General features: G+C 35.5%; 2 protein-coding genes across 3 annotated transcripts; both read left to right on the top strand.

Annotated features, from left to right (window-relative positions):
• The first annotated feature begins 277 nt into the window (after positions 1-277).
• Positions 278-3,533, top strand: LOC112529185. The gene is made up of 6 exons (XM_025140309.1): positions 278-935; positions 1,072-1,234; positions 1,398-1,574; positions 1,669-1,752; positions 2,014-2,095; positions 2,890-3,533. Exons 1-6 carry the CDS (start codon positions 595-597, stop codon positions 3,339-3,341), a joined length of 1,299 nt encoding a protein of 432 aa, XP_024996077.1. The 5' UTR covers positions 278-594; the 3' UTR covers positions 3,342-3,533.
• A 5,066-nt stretch (positions 3,534-8,599) lies between these two features.
• Positions 8,600-11,091, top strand: LOC112499641 (glucan endo-1,3-beta-glucosidase 11-like). 2 transcript variants are annotated; one of them, XM_025102952.1, is made up of 3 exons: positions 8,601-9,183; positions 9,259-10,376; positions 10,876-11,091. In XM_025102952.1, exons 1-3 carry the CDS (start codon positions 9,138-9,140, stop codon positions 10,948-10,950), a joined length of 1,239 nt encoding a protein of 412 aa, XP_024958720.1. In that variant the 5' UTR covers positions 8,601-9,137; the 3' UTR covers positions 10,951-11,091. The 2 variants fall into 2 exon arrangements, with proteins under 2 accessions (XP_024958719.1, XP_024958720.1); XM_025102951.1 differs by having other exon boundaries at positions 8,600-10,376.
• The last annotated feature ends 7,673 nt before the right edge of the window (positions 11,092-18,764 follow it).

Genomic DNA, 18,764 nt, shown 5'->3' with positions numbered 1-18,764 from the left:
CACTGACCAAACCACAAAACTCAACCAATAAATACGCCCAGTCAACAAATCTGTATTCATTCAATCTCATCCTCATCCACATCCATTTTGCAGATTATTTAGGGAAACCCCATCAAGATTTCTGCTTTGTTTTTCCTAATCTTTAAATCCCTTCAATATCTGAGCCTATAAGATTCATTCTCCGGTGGTGGTGGTGGTGGTGGTGACTGGTGGTTGCAGAAATTTGTCCGAATTTCTTACACCACATAAAGAGTAAGGGGGACCTACGGGAATCAGCTACGCTTCTCTATCGACCGCTTACCATTCTTATCTTCACTCTCATCCTCTAATCCCATTCCTTTTGTTGTCTTATTCCCCATACATAAGACTCGATTCTCTTTCTTATCCACCCCATTCTCCCTCTCTTTTCTTCTCCGTGACCCTCCATTCACCGCTGTGTCCAATCGATCGTTCCTTAAACCTCAATCTTTACTCGATTGGACCGAGGGTTTTCCATCTTCTTCTTCTTCTTCTTTTCTCTTCTGTGGTTTCTGGGTTTTCGTTATATCTACGAAAAGGTTGAAGAATTCGAGTGTTTCTTTTTATCTTCTTCTAATGGCGTTGGTTGGAGCTTTGTTGAAGATCTTACAAGGACCTAATCTATGGAATGTGTTACCAGATCTTATGGTGTTTATGTTACCTCTTTGGATTGCGGTTCTTTTTGGGGTTTTGGTTGGGTGGGTATGGCGACCCAGATGGGCTAATTCCGCCATTAACAATCTAACAACCACTTATCTTCCTCCAAAGAGTTACTCTTCTATTGACATCGTTTCTTCAATCCCTACTTTCAATTCATTGAAATCTCAACTCCCCAGTTACTTTTTTCCCTTTTCTGATATGGGGACTCTGGAGGTTGCTTCATCCGGGCCATCTTCAATCTCATTTCCAGATTCCAGGTTAGACCCCACTTTACTTTATAGCTTTTCGTTGACTGTAAATTTGAACCAAAATCTTTGAACTGAGAATGTATAGATTGAATTGCCATGTGGGTAAGTTGTAAATTGTAATCTAATTTGATTTTTATGTGTTTAGTTTGTCAAAATTGGATAACGAAAGAAAGAATTTTGTGGGAGAAGATGATTTGAAGCATATATCCAAACTTGTGGAAGAGAAAGATGGAGGTCTTTCTTGGATTGGGATGATGGACAGATCAACCTCAAATATGAGCTATCAAGCATGGAGGAGAGATCCTGAGGTATCTTTCTTTATCTCTTTCCATTTTTAGCATTTCATGCTATTATCATGGCACTTTGAATCCACAACCATTGTGTAGATATATATAGATTGTTGAATCTTGAATTCTTGCTAGATATTTCTATTTATAGCAACTAAGTGTATTATGTTGTATGATTTTGAAGATTGGACCTCCACAATATCGTTCACGAACTGTCTATGAAGATACCACTCCTGAATTGATGAGGGATTTCTTTTGGGATGATGAATTTCGGTTGAAGTGGGATGATATGCTACTAGAAGCTGAAACATTGGAGGAATGCCCGAATAATGGAACTATGGTGGTTAAGTGGGTTCGTAAGGTATGAAAACAAGATTCATTTCGAATTCAGTATGTCTTTATTTTCGTTGGCTGCATTGGTTTATGGGCTTACGATTCCCCAATCGGTTGTGCAGTTCCCATTTTTTTGTAGCGACAGAGAATACATAATTGGCCGGAGAATCTGGGAGTCGGGGAAAACCTATTACTGTGTTACAAAGGTAAGAGAATGAAGATCCTTCGCTTTCTTCTTTTCCTTTTGTTGTTTCTGCAATGCCTTCGTTACAAATATTGTGAATGGAAACTACTGTTATGGATATCATAGAATTGACTACCTGCCTGCAATTTCCCCCTCTTCTGATGGCAATTCGTTCATTGAGGTTGTTAGTCATGCAATGGTGTTCAATGTTCATATGAATTAGGAATTGGTTTTCGGTCACTTCTTCATTAAAATACTCAAACTTTGATTATGTTTGTTACAGGGAATACAATACCCCTCTGTGCCACGACGCACTAAACCAAGACGTGTTGACTTGTACTATTCAAGTTGGTCCATTCGTGCAGGTAATAAATGCACTAAATGTCTTTTTAAGATATCGATTTCTCATTCAAGTGCGTTGTTCAAAACATTTGTTTTGCAAGCCAAGGGTCTGTCATCATGGAACCAACCTCTCTACCCCTTGGGGTAGAGGAAATATTTGAGTCTCTCTACCCCTTTGGACAGTGAAAAGGTATGCGTACATCTTACCCCAGATTCTACCTCTTTACCCCTTGGACAGAGGAAAGGTCTCTGGATACATCATGCCCCTAGACCCTACACCTCTACCTCTTGGACAGAGGAAAAGTCTGCATACATCTTGCCCCTAGACCTTGGATAGAGGAAAGGCCTGCCTACATCCTCCCCCTTTACCCTACCTCTTCGATAGATGAAATATCTATCAAAGGGCCTTTGGCCTAGCGGTATCGTAGCCCTTGGCCTTCTAGGAGGTCAGGGGTTCAAACCTCACCATAGATGAGGAAGGTGTGTGAGTTTATTTGTTGTATTTGCCGTATATAAATATTATATACTTCAAAGAAATATCTGCTTCCATCCTACCCCTTAGAGCCTACCTCTCTACCCCTTGGGTTGAGGAAAGGGATGCCTACATCCTACCCCCATTATGTGGTTAGGGAGGGGGAAAAGGTTGCCTTATAAGGGACTGGATACTTCGTCTATCAGACGTGTGTTAAAACTGTGAGTCCATGTGTATATAAAACGTACAATATCTGGTACGGTTGGCCAAGGATGTTACACATACCCTTCTTGTGTGTTTCCTAGTATTAGCTTGATTAAGAATATCTTTTCATGTAATTACCAGTTGAATCAAGGAAAGGGGATGGGGAAATGAGTGCATGTGAAGTATTGCTCTTCCATCATGAAGACATGGGGATTCCGTGGGAAATCGCAAAGCTTGGTGTCCGCCAAGGCATGTGGGGGGCCGTGAAGAAGATAGATCGCGGTTTGCGATGGTATCAGAAACACATGGCATCAGGAGCACCACTCTCTCATTGTGCTTACATGGCTCATATCAATTCAAAAGTTAGCTCCGAACGTCTTAGATACTTGCAGAACACAACAAACGATTCACAAGAAATCGAAACCTGTGAAGCAGCTTCTGATGACGAGAAGCCATCCGGGAAGAACATTCCGAAGCTTTTGGTGGTAGGGGGAGCCATTGCACTTGCTTGCACCATTGATAGGGGGTTGTTGACAAAAGCTGTTATATTTGGAGTTGCTAGAAGATTTGCAAAGATGGGAAGGAAATTGTGAAGGGATTTTTGCAGAGGTCAACTCCTCTTTCAGATTTCAGATATAATTGTATTTTGTTTTAGATCATTCATCTTTTCTCAGAGTCGTTGCAGCTTATAATCATGATGAGAAAGTATGATAGTTATGTATTTATTTGAAATTATCATTCTGATGCTGCTCAAATAACTGGAAAATTCATTTTTCTCGACTCAATTTGCTGTTCTTTTATGATAGTTGCTTGCTGATCCAACAACATCGGCTAGACTTTGACCATTTCTGCTTTTATATCTGTTGAAACCTTTCTTCTATCATCGATGGTTCTTTTGGAGAGTAATCTAATGGGGTTTCAGATATTCTCACGTCCCAAAAGTTCACATGAACCCACCAAGAACACCATATCCTTGGAAAACATGGGCATGGAACCAAAAACCCTTTGATGATGCCATGAACATGGTCTTGTCATGTGTTGATCATGCAGTCTTATCTTTTGTTGCTTGATGAAGCTGATTGGGCACCTCTTCTTGACTGCTTATAGATTCGAACAAAAGCCAAACATTTTTGTTGGAGGTTGCAGAAATGAGAATGTTTGGATGGATTTGTGGGTGAACCATGTTTGACAAGACTCCAAACAAGGTCTACCGCATGGTGTTAGGAGTTGCGACTATCATAGATAAGTTGAAAGAGGAGGGAGGAAGTAGCGGTGATTTGAGCATGTTCGTAGAGACGGAGGATGGCTCTGGTGACTGGTTGGAGCACATGTAAACCAAACCAAACGGACCTGGTAAATCCTACTTAAAAGTATAGGGGGATATACATAGACCTGAGCTCTATTCTTAAGAGTAGAACAGTTGTTTCCATAAAACCCCGGTTTCTGCAAGCGTGAGCAAACATGCAGCATAAATAAAGATTAATATATGGTGAATGAAGCACGAGAAAGTACGCATATGAACCAAGTATGGTGTTTCCATAAGACCCCAGTTTCTCCACGGCCACGGTAACCTCTTCTCCAGGTCCCAGATCACGGCTCGTGAAACACACCTTCTCCAAATCTAAACACAAAGTCCGAATACGCTCTCTATACTTCTCCAACAGTTTCCTAAGCACGTGAATTACCGCTTTTGTGAGTTAACCAAATTGCTATACCGTTCCTGTTTCATAATGAATTGCTAATTTTTAAGGCTATAAACAGTCATAAACCTTAGCAAAAGTTAAAGACTTCCCAGTAATCCATCCAAACCATGATCGATGAAGGTTCATGAACAAATAAAGAATCCCAGGTATAATCGAACAAAGCAAATTTTTATACACATAATCAATAATCAGTACAAATAATCCTTCTCTTTTACAAGGGTATATAAATTAATCAATCATCTTTCTGAAAATCCCAGAAAAATAAAACCAAAATTTCTTCAGATCTTCAAGGAAAACGATCTGGGTGTGATCATATAAGCTTAATGAAACACAAGAGATTCGAAGCAGTGAAGGCCGTCCAACTCCGGTGCCCACCGTGCAGAGTAACCCCCTTTGCTGCTCGGACGGCGGCCGGTGGTGTCATGTTTGACCTTCTTTTGGTCATCTTGAACGGTGGCGGCAGCCGGAGGAGATTTGGTGTTATTGTTAAAGAAACCCAAAGATTGGCACATGAATTCGGCAGAAACGGCATCGAAAGAACTGAAGATGGAATTCATGTTTGATGATTGTTATGATTTGATTTGATTCGATTTCTTGATGTGAAAAGAAGTTGTATTGAAGCTTATATATATATATCAGAAAGAAGACGCTGAATCGTTGCGGTTTCCTTTCCAAACGCGTTGAATTCTTGTATGTCGACGTTGAAGACTTCCAAGATAAACATCAAACATATACAAATACACTTTTTAAGATTTTTTTATTAACATGCATATCTAACTCGTTATTTGAGCCGACTAATCTTAAGACAAATACATGTTTTGTATATAACTCGGAATCATTGTATTTGAACCCTCTTGACTACAAGAGAATTTTTATTCTTTCTTGAATTTGAACCTGAGACCTCTTAATATATTTGACTTTTAAAACTAAACTCAAACTAATCAAATATTAAAGATGATAAATGATAACTTATTATTAAAACTAAGCCCAAATTAATCAGAGACGAAAGATGATGAATGATAACTTATTATGAGTGGTCGTCGACCATACGACGCAACGGGGACCAGAGGTGGGCGGCTTTCCCACGCTCCTTTCCTTTTTGATAACACGCAATTTAATCCACGTGTCAAATAATAATTTCAAGATTCACAATTTTTAATGTTTATGATCATCACTAGCCAATAAAAAATTAATTTTACCTAACAATCGTATGTAAGATGGATAGAAGGTGGATTAAAGTCTTTAATACGATTTTATATGAATTTCATGGTTTTAAGGGATTTTTTAAAGTTTTTTGATTGATTTCGATAGATTTTTTGGTCGATTTCGCTAGACTTTTTTGGTTTTTTAGTTTGATTTCAAGATAAATTTTTTCGGTTTTTTCTGATTGAAGTTGCTTATATTTTATAATATTTCAAAACACCACCCACAGTCTAGCGGGTAAACCTTTTCGTACACAAAACATAATTCTGCTTGCAAAAATTAGTTGAGAGGGTCTACGAGCGTCCACTGAGACATACATAGGTCCGCTCCCGATTTTTAAGGAAATGGTTCCTAAACTTCATTTATTATGTAAACCCCGCTAGAGGTTTACCCCTTTTTTTTTTTTTTGGATTTCGTCCTTTGCTAAAGATCCCCAAAATTTGAAGGTTGTTTCCTTCTAGTCAGGGTTGTTCTTGGTGGGAGGGCGGGCTGGACGCACACCTAAGGCCTACAAAAAATAAGGGCCCAACTTTTTTAGTATATAGTATATAGTAGTGGTTCAAAAAAAATTAGTAAATAAAAGACACAAGTTTTTTAATATCTATTTAAGATCAAAATAAAACCCATTTTTAAGGATACTAATGTAAGGGGACATTTTTTGACTCACTCAACCGCAGTTGAGGCTACCCAAGACTTATATTGAGACAAGGTCATCCAACTCCTTTGTCAACTGAGTTATATGTCAAGAGATTACTCATCAAAGTTGATTTTAAGTTTATTTTTTATATTGCTTTTTGTTTGAATATTTATTACATGTTTTTGGTGTTTTTAGGTGAAAGCGTTAAAAAACTGAACATATAATTAAAAAAAAATGTAAAATTGCGAAAAATGGAATAAAGACAGATTTGTCTTCTTAGGTTAACGTCCGAGATAGATGACCATGAGGGTGAGGGATTAAATCCAACAAAACGTGTAAACGACAAGTCTTATTTCATAATAAATGACAAGACTAAGCGCGGCAAAAGTGCATCTGTTGTCCTGCCAAAATAAATGAAGCAAAAATTAAAGAAATGAAACAATATAAGTTAATTACTAAATTATTCATATTAAATTAAAATTTTATTACTTTCCACGAATCTTTCACACCTCTGTCCCACTCTTATCTGTCCAATTTTATCCGCATACCCAACTTATGCACTAAATTTTTTTTGTACCATAATTCATTTATCTGAAATATATATGATTATTTGAATTTCAAGTTGAAATTGAATGTGGGACCCAAAGAGAAACATCAATTTAGGGAGTTACGATCGGAACATAACCACAAGGGTGGTGCCTGATTGGTTTAAGTTTTGACTCCAAATGTCAAAAGTACCAGGAGGTCTCATGTTCAAATCCAAAGAGGAATAAAAATCCCCATGTGGCCACAGAGGTTCAGATGCGATGACTCCGGACTATCTGCAAAACAGATGGTCGTCCTGGGATTAATCGGCTCGCATAGTGGGTTGGATATCTAGGTTAATAAAAAAAACAAAAACAAATTATATTTCTTCTAGTTGACGATAAAGAAGCACAAATGAATCAATCAAATACTCAAATTTTGAAATGAATGAAACATGTTAAATGAATTAGAATTAGAATCTATGTGAACTGAAATGGAATTGTGGTTTGAACAAGTGTTTGGATTTCAAGAAATGAAATGAACTCTGCTTAATGAATTAAATCTATCTGTTTGGTTTGTAAAATACAACTTCAGAACTGTAATGAATTAATGAGAAATGGCCAAAATACCCTTTATGACATTTTCATACATTCATGCCTAAGTTATAAAAAATTGTATAATGAGAAAACTAACAATAATACTAATTGATGGTGGCAACAATTTTTTTGAAGTAGGTTGTAATGGATTCTAATTCCATCACATATGCCATGGAATGATGAAATCTATGAATAGTGGAATCTATGGAATTCAATTCTATTCTATGTACAAACCAAACGGCTGAATGGAATTTGATCAGCAGTATTAGCCATTTCAACTTCTTCAGATTTCAATATCTTCAAAGAATTAACCAAACATGGCCTAAGGGAATCCATAGATTCCAATATTTTTCAAAGAACGAAACAATGCAGAAATGAAAATTGGTCACGAAATTGACCATTACAATTCCTTCTGATTCCATCGAACCAAACAACATCTTGGGTTGTTACCTATCCCATCCAAAACAGTGTCAGACCACACCGTTATCACCTAATTATTTGTTCTTTCCTTGTAGATTCCAGATTCCTTTCTAGTTCTTCGCACACACCACCAAGTATTCCTAACTTGCTATTTGCATTCAATGCTATACGTTGGAGTTCTCATCGACTTGACTTGTACCATCCCCCCTTCATATATACAAAACCGTCATTCTTTTTTCAAAAGCTCTTTTAAACAGTAATTTAACAGGGTTTCATATATTCTATCACTACGATATCAGATCCATGGTTGATTGTGAAGGGATGACCAAGATAACATGATAGAACATGTGAATAATTCCCTTGAAAACAAAGGTTTTTTGGAGGAATAGATGAAGGGGAATGTTGGGCATGTGAAGCTTGTCTCATGGTTTTGATAATTAGTGTGGAAAACAGATTGGACTTTTCATCATCTTCCTCTTTGTATTATCCCCCCCACCACCCATCTACTTTATTTTCAAATGTTTAATAAAGCATATTTGTACATATGTGCCGTTGCTAACCTTTATTCGAAAGCCATTTCCCTATCTCCATAACCATTTTTTATTTCCTATCTAACCGTTAAGTACCCGGGATGCCTTTCTTTATTCGTCATTTCTTTTTGCCAATGGCCTTCTAAGTCGTAATCAAATCCAACAAATGGGAAAAGGGTAATGTCTTTTGCACCTTCTGTTAGTCTTTCCTGTGGCTTACACGAACCACAATCTTCACTAAATTAGGCTCATTACGTTTTCTACAAGATCCTTTGGGATAAAAATGTTAGCTTGATGAAAAGAAATGGAAAATAAATGCTTTTGAATGCAGCCCAGATAGGCCCATCCCCCAAAAGACAGCCTGGAATGGAATTGAGAGTCAATTAATTAAGTGCACACAAATGACTGTCTGTATGAATAGAAAAGTAGATATAATAGCTTATTCGAACTCGGGATCAATGAGACCAACTTGTTTTTTGTGCGACCTGTAAAACCATAAAACAATAATACGAAAACAAGTTTATCTCACGTGAATCCAAGGTGATTATTAGGGTAGCTTTAACTTAGACTTGAGATAAGCCATTTGGGTGTGGTTATAAGACAACATTCTGTTCCTAGTCGACTTTTTCTACTAAAAAAAGGAGTAAAATATCCAAGAATCAAACACTTACCTCCTCCTGCTGCTGGCTGCTCTGCTACTGCTGTCACTCTCTACCTTCCAATCATCCACACATAACCAAACCCTCATCTCATCTTCTCCAAATCTTTCATCAAAATGGCGGATTCCCATTTCTCTGTGAACCTCGGCCTTTTCTTTACTGGTAATCTAATCTTGACCTCAAATGGCAGATTTCTCTTGTTTTTGTTGCTTAATTTTCTTTTTTTCTTTGCTACAGGGTTTTTGTTTCCGGTGTTGGTATCTTCAGTGGGGATAAACTATGGCCAGATCGCCAACAACCTTCCGTCGCCGGAACATGTAGTTCCGTTGGTCAAAGCCATCGGTGCTAACAGAGTTAAGCTCTATGACGCCGATCCCAAAGTCCTGAAGGCCTTCGCCAACACTGGCGTTGAGTTCATCGTCGGACTTGGGAACGAATACCTATCCAAAATGACAGATCCAGCTAATGCTCAAGCTTGGGTCAAATCTAATGTTCAAGCTTACTTGCCGGCCACGAAAATCACCTCCATTGCCGTCGGCAACGAGGTTTTGACGTTTAATGATACTTCTCTTTCCGGCTGCTTGCTTCCGGCGATGCAGAGTGTACACACTGCTCTTGTTAACCTCAAATTAGACAGTCAAGTTACTGTTACCACTGCACATTCTGTTGCTATACTCCAATCTTCATATCCGCCGTCCACCGGAGCTTTCCGGCAAGATCTAAAAGGATGCATATCTCCGATCTTAGATTTCCTTTCGAAAACCTGTTCTCCTTTTCTAATTAATGCCTATCCGTTCTTCGCATATAAGGCGGATCCGAAGCAAGTTTCGCTCGATTTCGTTCTGTTTCAGCCGAATGCCGGAATTGTAGATCCCGGCAACAATTTACATTACGACAACATGTTGTTTGCTCAGATCGATGCGGTGTACGCCGCTCTCGCGTCGCTAGGTTACAAGAAGTTGCCGGTGCAGATCTCGGAGACTGGTTGGCCGTCCAAGGGAGACGAAAACGAGGTGGGAGCGTCGCCGGAAAACGCGAAGAAGTACAATGGAAACCTCTTGAAACTGATTAATCAGAAGAAAGGAACTCCGGCGAGACCTAACTCCGATTTGAACATCTTCGTGTTCGCTATGTTCAACGAGAACATGAAGCCCGGACCGACATCGGAAAGGAATTACGGTCTATTTAAACCAGACGGAACTCCGGCATATGGGTTGGGATTCTCCGGAATCGCGGTTTCCAGCGGGAATTCGACAAGCTCAGGTAGTAGTAGCCCCAAAACGGATGGTCCTTCGATATACTTATCGCCGCCGGCGAACTCATCGAGTGGGTACCTGGCTATTTCATCGTCGACGGTGAGTTTTCGTTCACACTAATCTTTTTTCCGTTATAATTTGCTAAAGTGCGCATATTATGGTGAATAATCTCTGGACACGTAGAGAAACAGTAACGGCACGGTTCACGAGGAGCATCGTTCCATCTAACGGACGGTGCACTTTGACCTTTGTCCCTACCCCCTAAAACTACGTCGTTTCACCGACAATAACACAGGAAAATAGATCATAAAAAATAAAGTAACTTACCATTTTAGTCCCTATGGTTTGTTAATAATTTCGGTTTTTGTTCTTATGATTTAGAAATTTCAATTTTCATCCCTATAGTTTACAGTTTATTACTATTTTCGTCCCTGTACTTATAACTTATAAGGGAGAAACAGTAAAGATTGTAAACTATAGGGACCAAAAAGGTAAATAAATTGTAAATCATAAGAACGAAAATAACAATGAATTACAAACCATAGAAACAAAAACCCAGTTGAAATTTTATCTGATTGAAGTTGCGGTATAATTTCAGGAAAGATATGTTTGGAGCAAATGGGGAAGAATGGGGATGGGGTTGATCTCCATGGTCATGGCCTTCCATGTTTGAATATGTATGTATTGGAGTGGAAGAGACAACATGGCATATTTATATTCAAATGATGTGGTCTTCTTCCTTGCTTCCTTTATGTAGTTTGGAAATTCTTTAATTGGATCCTTTCTTTTAAATGAAACCCTATTAATTTATATTTATATTTATAATATATAATAAATGTTAATAAAAAAAATACTTGTTTTAACGTATGTTTGGTATTTAGATAGGATATGATAGAATAGAATACGACACAGTAGTTGGATTTCCACCTTTGAAAGCATATTAGAATGAGATGCACTGAAATGGGATTCATCGAGATGTACCAGATCAATCCTGGTATCAAGCACGATTCATGAATGAGTTTGAAATTAAAGATGATCAAGAATCAAAATCCCATCTTAACTCTCTTTTCTGACATCATTATTCTACTACCAACCCACTCTAAGGGGTTGTTTGTTTACCTCTTAATAGTTCCATTAAGAGGCAATCTCTGAATTGTTAAGAGGTGAATATTGTTTGGTAAAAAAAAATCTGCCTCTTAATGGTTCTAAAACCCTCTTAATGGTTTTGTGTCATGGATCTCCTTTAACCATTAAGACCCATAATTTTATTGTACATAATTACCAAACAATTATATTTTATTTTGCATTATATTTTTTTAATCATTCTGCACCAAATCATTTCGTCAAAGTTGCTAAATGTTTTAACAACTAAAAGAAACCACAAATGGGTATGCAAGTCCACTATCTATGTGGCAATCACTAGCAGATTCTTTGGGGCTTCTATGGCAGACCCATTTACTTAGTGGACCAACCATTCTGCATTCAAAATATCAGTTCCAATTTTTGGCCTTCTGAACATCTTCAAATAAATTGCCATAGATAAGGGTAGTTTACCAAAAACTTATCATGTATGCAATCAAAAATCTTATTTAATAAGAGGTATTAACAAAAACAAGATTCTTACCGGATAAGTGAGCGAGAAGATTCTTATCCAGATAGTAGTTACCGGTAAGAGACGTTTTACTCAATTCATTTTGAAGGTTGAGAATGTTACCCGACAAGGTAAGTGAGAATAATAACTCTTCCCGTGAAACATTTGGTAAAAACCTTTATAGAAAACAATTTAATCGAAGATGAAGAGACTAAATTACTTGACATGACCTAAACAGGGTAAACAGACTCTTGTCTTTAAGCTCAATAAGATGACACTTACTAAAAGTTAGGTATCAGCTATAAAGTTATTAAAAGACTGTTTACAGGTGTTTAGAGCTGTTGTTGTTTACCAAAACCCTCTTATCGGAGTAACGGCCCATAATATTGACTTGGTAAGCTAAGAGAAGGTCTCTGACTCGATCAGTGATTCTATTATATCATATCAATAGGATTGTAAGTTGCCACCTCCTCATAGTTAACCTGCAACATATATTATCCTACCTTGCACTCTAAAGGGATCCACAAGGGGTTCATGTGTAGCTTTTAACCATACTATTATTCCTCCCATATGAGCACTCAAATCCTTTGTTTGGTCAACTCTATACATATAGTGTTAGAAAATGAGGACAAGGGTTTTCGGTATATCTCATCTAAATATGGGTGATATTGTCATAAACGTTTGGATACTTTAAACTAACTGAATAGCTTTTAATTTAACTTAAAATCATGATGAAAATAATCGGTGGTCTACAACTTTGAACTTATAAGAAACTCACAAATCTAACTTTCTATCCATTTGGGACGGGTTGTTAAAGTAAATGTAGTACAAAATAGATTTGTGTTAATTATAGAGTGTGTCCATCTACGACAATGATAATGATTCCTATTTCCTAATATCAATCAAACATCATCAGTACAATGAATTCCGTTACTATTCCTCAACACTTTCAGTCCCATCCCTATTGCTTAATTTTATGTGAACACCCTGTCATATAGTATGAAAACCCTAAAGCCTAAACTCAAATATAACCAACTAATATCGAGTGCGAAATTGCTTAGAACTGTGCACATATAGATAATGGAACAAATACACACAAAGTGAACTCCAAATATACAGAAAATAAATAAACAAAGGTGTGTAATTGTTGTCCTAAACTGACAAATACAAAAAACCTAAGGGGCGTTTGGTTCGCAAAATGATTTATGATGAAATGAAATCTGTCAAAGGAATTTGAATGGAATGTTATCAGGTTTGACTAAGGGGTTGTTCGGTAATGGCTTAATGGACTGTTAAGCCTGTATGGCTTATTCGGTCAGCCATATATTGTTGTTTGCTTTTGGCTTATTCGGTCAGCCAATGGCTTAACTTGTCAGCCAAAAAAGTGAAGTCCTATCGATTATTCAACCATTTATTTCATATCCACCCTTTCCCACTTTTCCCCCAAAATGGAACCCTTCATCGTCCCAACTCCCCCCGCCTCCGACCACCACTGCCACAACCACCCGTACATCGCTCTCTCTCCCACGGCGGCCATTTGCATCTGGTCTCTTTCAAGCCTTCTAATGCGTTTTTACCATCTGCAACCATAACCGAACAATAAAACCGAGATAGACTTTGGTCTATCTATGTAAGTTTTTGCAACCTTCCACCTTCTTCTGAGATGTTTCCGACGAGGATTAATACACCGGAGGCGAGGTTAGAGGGTACTACAAAGAAAGTGAAAACAAAGGATGGTGGTGGATGGGACTCACTCGCCATTAGGGTGGAGGAAGTTTGGGGGGCGTCTAGCGGTAGTCGTGAAATCGAACGAGCACATCTCAAACCTGCAAATCGTGAAATCGTCCCCAACACACACCCCAAACCTGCTCGATTTTCCTTCTTGATTTACCTACTCGATTTGCCTTCATGAAATTGGCCGAGCACACCCCAAACCTACTCGTTTTGCCTTCTTGATGAAGGTTTCTCTCTAGTGAAAGGTAAAATAGTCATTTTTACAATTTAGATTGTTTATTCAGCATAACAACCGAACAACAACTTATCAAATATCATACAAACAGATTTATCATTATAGACATCTTTATCCATACAAGACTTAATGGAAAATGAATCGAACAACCTCTTATAAGTGTTTGGTTGACATGAATAAAATATAATCTGTCTAATGAATTGGAATCTGTCTACATACTTGTTAAAACACCTAAAATAGTTCTATAAACCTCTTGTAACACTTTTTATATCGATAAAACACTATGTACTTGGGTAGACTTAAATTCTACAAACTAATGGGGCGTTTGGTTCGCAGAATGATTTCTGAAGAAATGAAATCTGTCAAAGGAATTGGAATCTGGAAGGAATTTGAATGGAATATTATCAGGTTTGATCAAATGTTTGGTTGACAGTAATGAAATGTAATATGTTTAATGAATTGGAATCTGTCTGTTTGGTTTGCAACAAAATTAGAATGAAATGATGAAAAAAGACAAAAATACATTTTCTTTGATATTTTTTTAAAAAAAAAGTTTAATTTTTTTATTACAAATAACAATAAAACTAACATTTAATGAGAAAAAAATGTTTACCACTTATACAAACATAAAACGTGTAAATATCGATATTTTCAATAGATTCCGTTTTTTTTTTGTTGCATCAATTTTTTTATTACAGAACTGTTATATATATATATATATATATATATATATATATATATATATATGGGCACGCTCAAATGAAAACCGTGCATTTCTAAGAAACCGTGTAAACCAATTTCGACCAATGAGAAAATTCTTTTTTTTCTAATTAAATTTAATCAATAAGGGTATTTCGGTCATTTACAATATTTTCTATTAAATATGGAAGTTATTAATAAATCTTAATTAAGGAAACATAATAAAGGAAATTATATAAATGGTAACATTTAAATATTTAATTATATTAAAATATTAATAATTTGGATTTCATATATTGTCATGAGTTATAATCAGGAAACGTGTCTTGATGAAACAATTGAATTATAGAATGAAATCATCAAAACGTAGATGAACAAACAAAATCCACAAAATGAAATAGGTTTCATGAACGTGAAACCAGTTCATGTTGCAAAGAAATTAGGTGAACCGAAACATTTTTTATGATGAACCTGTTGCATTGATGGTGTAGTTAATCTTTTTTTTTTATGAGAAGCAAAATGAAACCGGTGCATTTTGAAAAAAAATATGAAAAGGAAAATGAAACGGGTTTCATGAACGTGAAACCGGTTTATGTTGCAAATAAATTAGGTGAACCAAAACATTTTTATGGTGAAACCGTTGCATTGGTGGTGTAGTTGATTCATTTTGTTGATGAAAAGGAAAATGAAACCGGTGCATTTTGAAAATAAATTATGAAAAAGAAAATGAAACATGTTTCATGAACGTGAAACCGGGTCTTGTTGCAAATAAATTATGTGAACCGAAACATTTTTATGATGAAACCAATTTCGTTCATATAATGTAATTCAAAATTTAAAACGATTCACTCCGTATAATTGAATATGGTGTGTTATATTCATTTTTTTATATGTTTTATTGATGGATGTGATTTAAAGTTAAAAATAATATATTGCTTTAAAAAATGAAAATAGTGTCATTAATATCTAGAAGAATGTTACCAAATGTTAAATTTTGTTTACCATATTTGCCCTTACTGTTGAAATAAAATAATTTTTTAATATATATATATATATATATATATATATATATTTAATTTCCTAAAATAAAGCAAACTAATCTTGACCATTGATCAAGAAAATGAATGGATGAGATTAGTTTACACGATTTACACAAATGGGACAAGTTTTTATTTGAACGTTCCTCTCTCTCTCTCTATATATATATACACACATATATATATATATATATACACATATATATATATATACATATATATATATATATATATATATATATAAACGATCAAATGAAAACTACTCCAATTTGTAAAAACCGTAAAAACTACTCTCATCCGTCGTTAATCAACCTCTGATAATTACAAAAAAATGAATAAAATGAAAAATTATGATTGGTGGAATGAGATTTTTACGGTTTTTACAAATTGAGTGATTTTCATTTGATCGCTCCCCTATATATATATATAAATGAAGATGCAGTCTCGTTTTTAAGGTTTCTTCTTTTCTTTCTAGCAAAACGATAGGCGTCTCTCGAATCAATAATCGATTTGGTAAAATGACAATAATCAGAAATCGATTTGGAAAAGAAATGTCTTCTTCTCTGGAGAAATCGTTAAGCAGAAATCGATTTGGTAAACAACATGCTCGGAGAAATCGTTAAGTATAAATCAATTTGGTAAACAACAGGCGTCAGAGAAATCGTTACGAATCAGATAAGCGAAAATCGTAGCAGAAACTTGAAGCAACAACAATAATCGATAAGCAGAAACGGGAAGCAAGTAGAAATCGTTAAGCAGAAACGGGAAGCAAGCAAAAATCGTTAAGCAGAAACTTGAAACAACAATAGTAATCGATAAGCAGAAACGGATGCAAGCAGAAATCGTTAAGCAACAACAATAATCGATAAGAAGAAACGAGAAGCAAGCATAAATCGTTTAGCAGATGATGAAACTGGAAGAGAGTACTTTTGTCATTTACACAATTTTGAATGAAATGGATTTCAGTTCCATCACTTTTATGAAGGAATGGTGAAATCCTTAAAATGAGGGAATGTTTGGAATTCAATTCCATTCAGTGGGTAACCAAACGTTGGAATGGAATTTGGTCAACGGAATTGACCATTCCAATTCCACCAGATTTCGATGAACCAAACGCCCCCTAAGCTATTAAAACGATTAGACATTTTAAGCATCCTATAAAACGAATTCTTTTGTAGTGGTAAGGCTACTGAGAATTTTTCTATCTATTCAACAAAACTAACCCTTAAAATCAGTTCAGATACATATAAGCTGACTCAGATATAAATAATTAAATCTTCAGGAAAATCTTTATTGATTTTGATTTTTAACTTTGACCCACCTCACCATAAATTTCGTCAATCACTCCAAAATTAAAAAAATTATTGGTGAAGAAAAGAAAAGTTGCAAAGTGATGCCCCCTTGGCCAAAAGGGTCTTTTTTCAATGGCATGCGTTTAATATTTTGTGGGAGGGTTTGAGACACGTGATGGAATATCTTTTTACAGATTAAATACATAAAATAATAACTTAAAGGGTATTCATGCGAGATATATCTTGATTTTAATATGATCTTATGTGATTTTTAAAACGGGATGATGTTTTTAATTTTAAATAAAATATAAATTTAAAGATATCATAAAAATTTGACAAAATTATATCGATATTGATATCAAATTAACTATTTAAAATTCCTCATTTTTTGTGTAATTTTTTAATTATAATTTAACTTAGATTTGATAACAAAGTAATTTATTTTTAGTTTAACAATATGATTGTTTATAAAGATAATAATTAAAATTCTGTTAGAACTTAATGCTTATCTTAATTATATTTTAGATTTTTTATATTTAAAATAGATGTTTATCATGTATTTGATTATGTTTATCTACAGTTAGTTATACGAATTCAAAAATGGAGCTTTAATAAGTTGTACCTACACACAATTTACTTGTAATCTTAAATTTTAAGTAATATGCATTGATTTAAGAGTTTTTGTTAAATGCTTTATAATATAGTATAGATATGTTTTTATAATTTATTATTATTATTATTATACTGTTTTTTTTATGACAATATATTTTTATATTTTATGTTTATTATAATATTGTACTTTGAAAAATCTATCCATTATAATCGGGGTAAATTTTTTAAAGTATATTTTCTAATGAAAAATAATTTGAAAGTAACATATTATTGTAAAAAGAAAAAAAAATGAAAGTATAATGTTATAGTAAGAAAAAATTTATGAAAGTAGATTGTTATTTTGTACATTTAACCCTTTTTTCATCCAACCAAAATAGGCCGAACAAACTACCTAATTCTAAGATATTTCACGTGTCTTTCAATCATCTATCTCCCTCTTATATGTCTCGTCTTGTACTAGATTCATGCCATGATTACAAGACTCTAGGCAATAGGCATTCTATTCATCTTGGCGTGTTATGCAATAATTGATGTATGCATATTTATAGGATGATTGAATTTACATGGTTATGGATTGTGTTTAATCAGAGTATTTTTGTTTAACCTTTGAACTTCGATTCTATGAGATGTTATACCAAATTATTGTGGATTTTGATTCATAAAATTAAAGGGTATGTTTGAATCTATGTTCAATTGTAAACACATTTCTCCTTTGCTTTTTTTATTTTATTTTATTAACCTGGATATCCAATTCGCTATGCGAGCCGACTAATCCCAGGACGACCACCTGCTTTGCAGATAGTCGGGAGTCACTGCATTTAAACCTCCGTGGCCACAAGGGAATTTTTATTTCTTCTTGGATTTGAACTTGGGACCTCCAGGTACTTTTGACTTATGGAGCCAAGCTCAAACCAATCAGGCATCACCTTTGTGGTTACATTTCTCCTTTGTTTATTACCATCTTTATTCCAACGCTTTATGGTTGTACCAACAGGCCTTGATGGTGGGACCAAACCGCATTGTTTCTGGAGGCTTATGACGGGCATAAAAGGGGTTGCTACGTTTAAACGCACATGGCTTTTGCTAAGGGATTCGTTTCAGGCTTGTGATACGTCGATTAGAAGCTTGGAACAAGGAGCACACTCTGGGTAGGCCTCTGAATGAGGACTAAATACTTCGTTTAAATATGTTTTGACACCCTTTTTTTGTTAACTTTTATTTTTGAATAGGCTTTTATGGTAGGCCCACCAACTAAGTTTATTTCATTTTGGGCTTCTTATTTGTATG

Source organism: Cynara cardunculus (genome assembly GCF_001531365.2).
Source record: "Cynara cardunculus var. scolymus isolate 2C chromosome LG 16, CcrdV1, whole genome shotgun sequence".
In the NCBI taxonomy this organism is placed as follows: domain Eukaryota; kingdom Viridiplantae; phylum Streptophyta; class Magnoliopsida; order Asterales; family Asteraceae; genus Cynara; species Cynara cardunculus.
Note: the sequence above shows the minus strand (reverse complement) of the source record. Positions and strands in the feature narration are given on the sequence as shown.

Excerpts from the sequence above, each read along its gene's own strand:
- LOC112529185 (XM_025140309.1), top strand. The coding sequence starts at position 595 with ATGGCGTTGGTTGGAGCTTTGTTGAAGATCTTACAAGGACCTAATCTA. Across the intron at positions 1,235-1,397 it reads CATGGAGGAGAGATCCTGAG|ATTGGACCTCCACAATATCG; the intron begins GTATCTTTCTTT and ends ATGATTTTGAAG. Across the intron at positions 1,753-2,013 it reads CCTATTACTGTGTTACAAAG|GGAATACAATACCCCTCTGT; the intron begins GTAAGAGAATGA and ends TGTTTGTTACAG.
- LOC112499641 (XM_025102951.1), top strand. The coding sequence starts at position 9,138 with ATGGCGGATTCCCATTTCTCTGTGAACCTCGGCCTTTTCTTTACTGGT. Across the intron at positions 10,377-10,875 it reads TGGCTATTTCATCGTCGACG|GAAAGATATGTTTGGAGCAA; the intron begins GTGAGTTTTCGT and ends GTATAATTTCAG.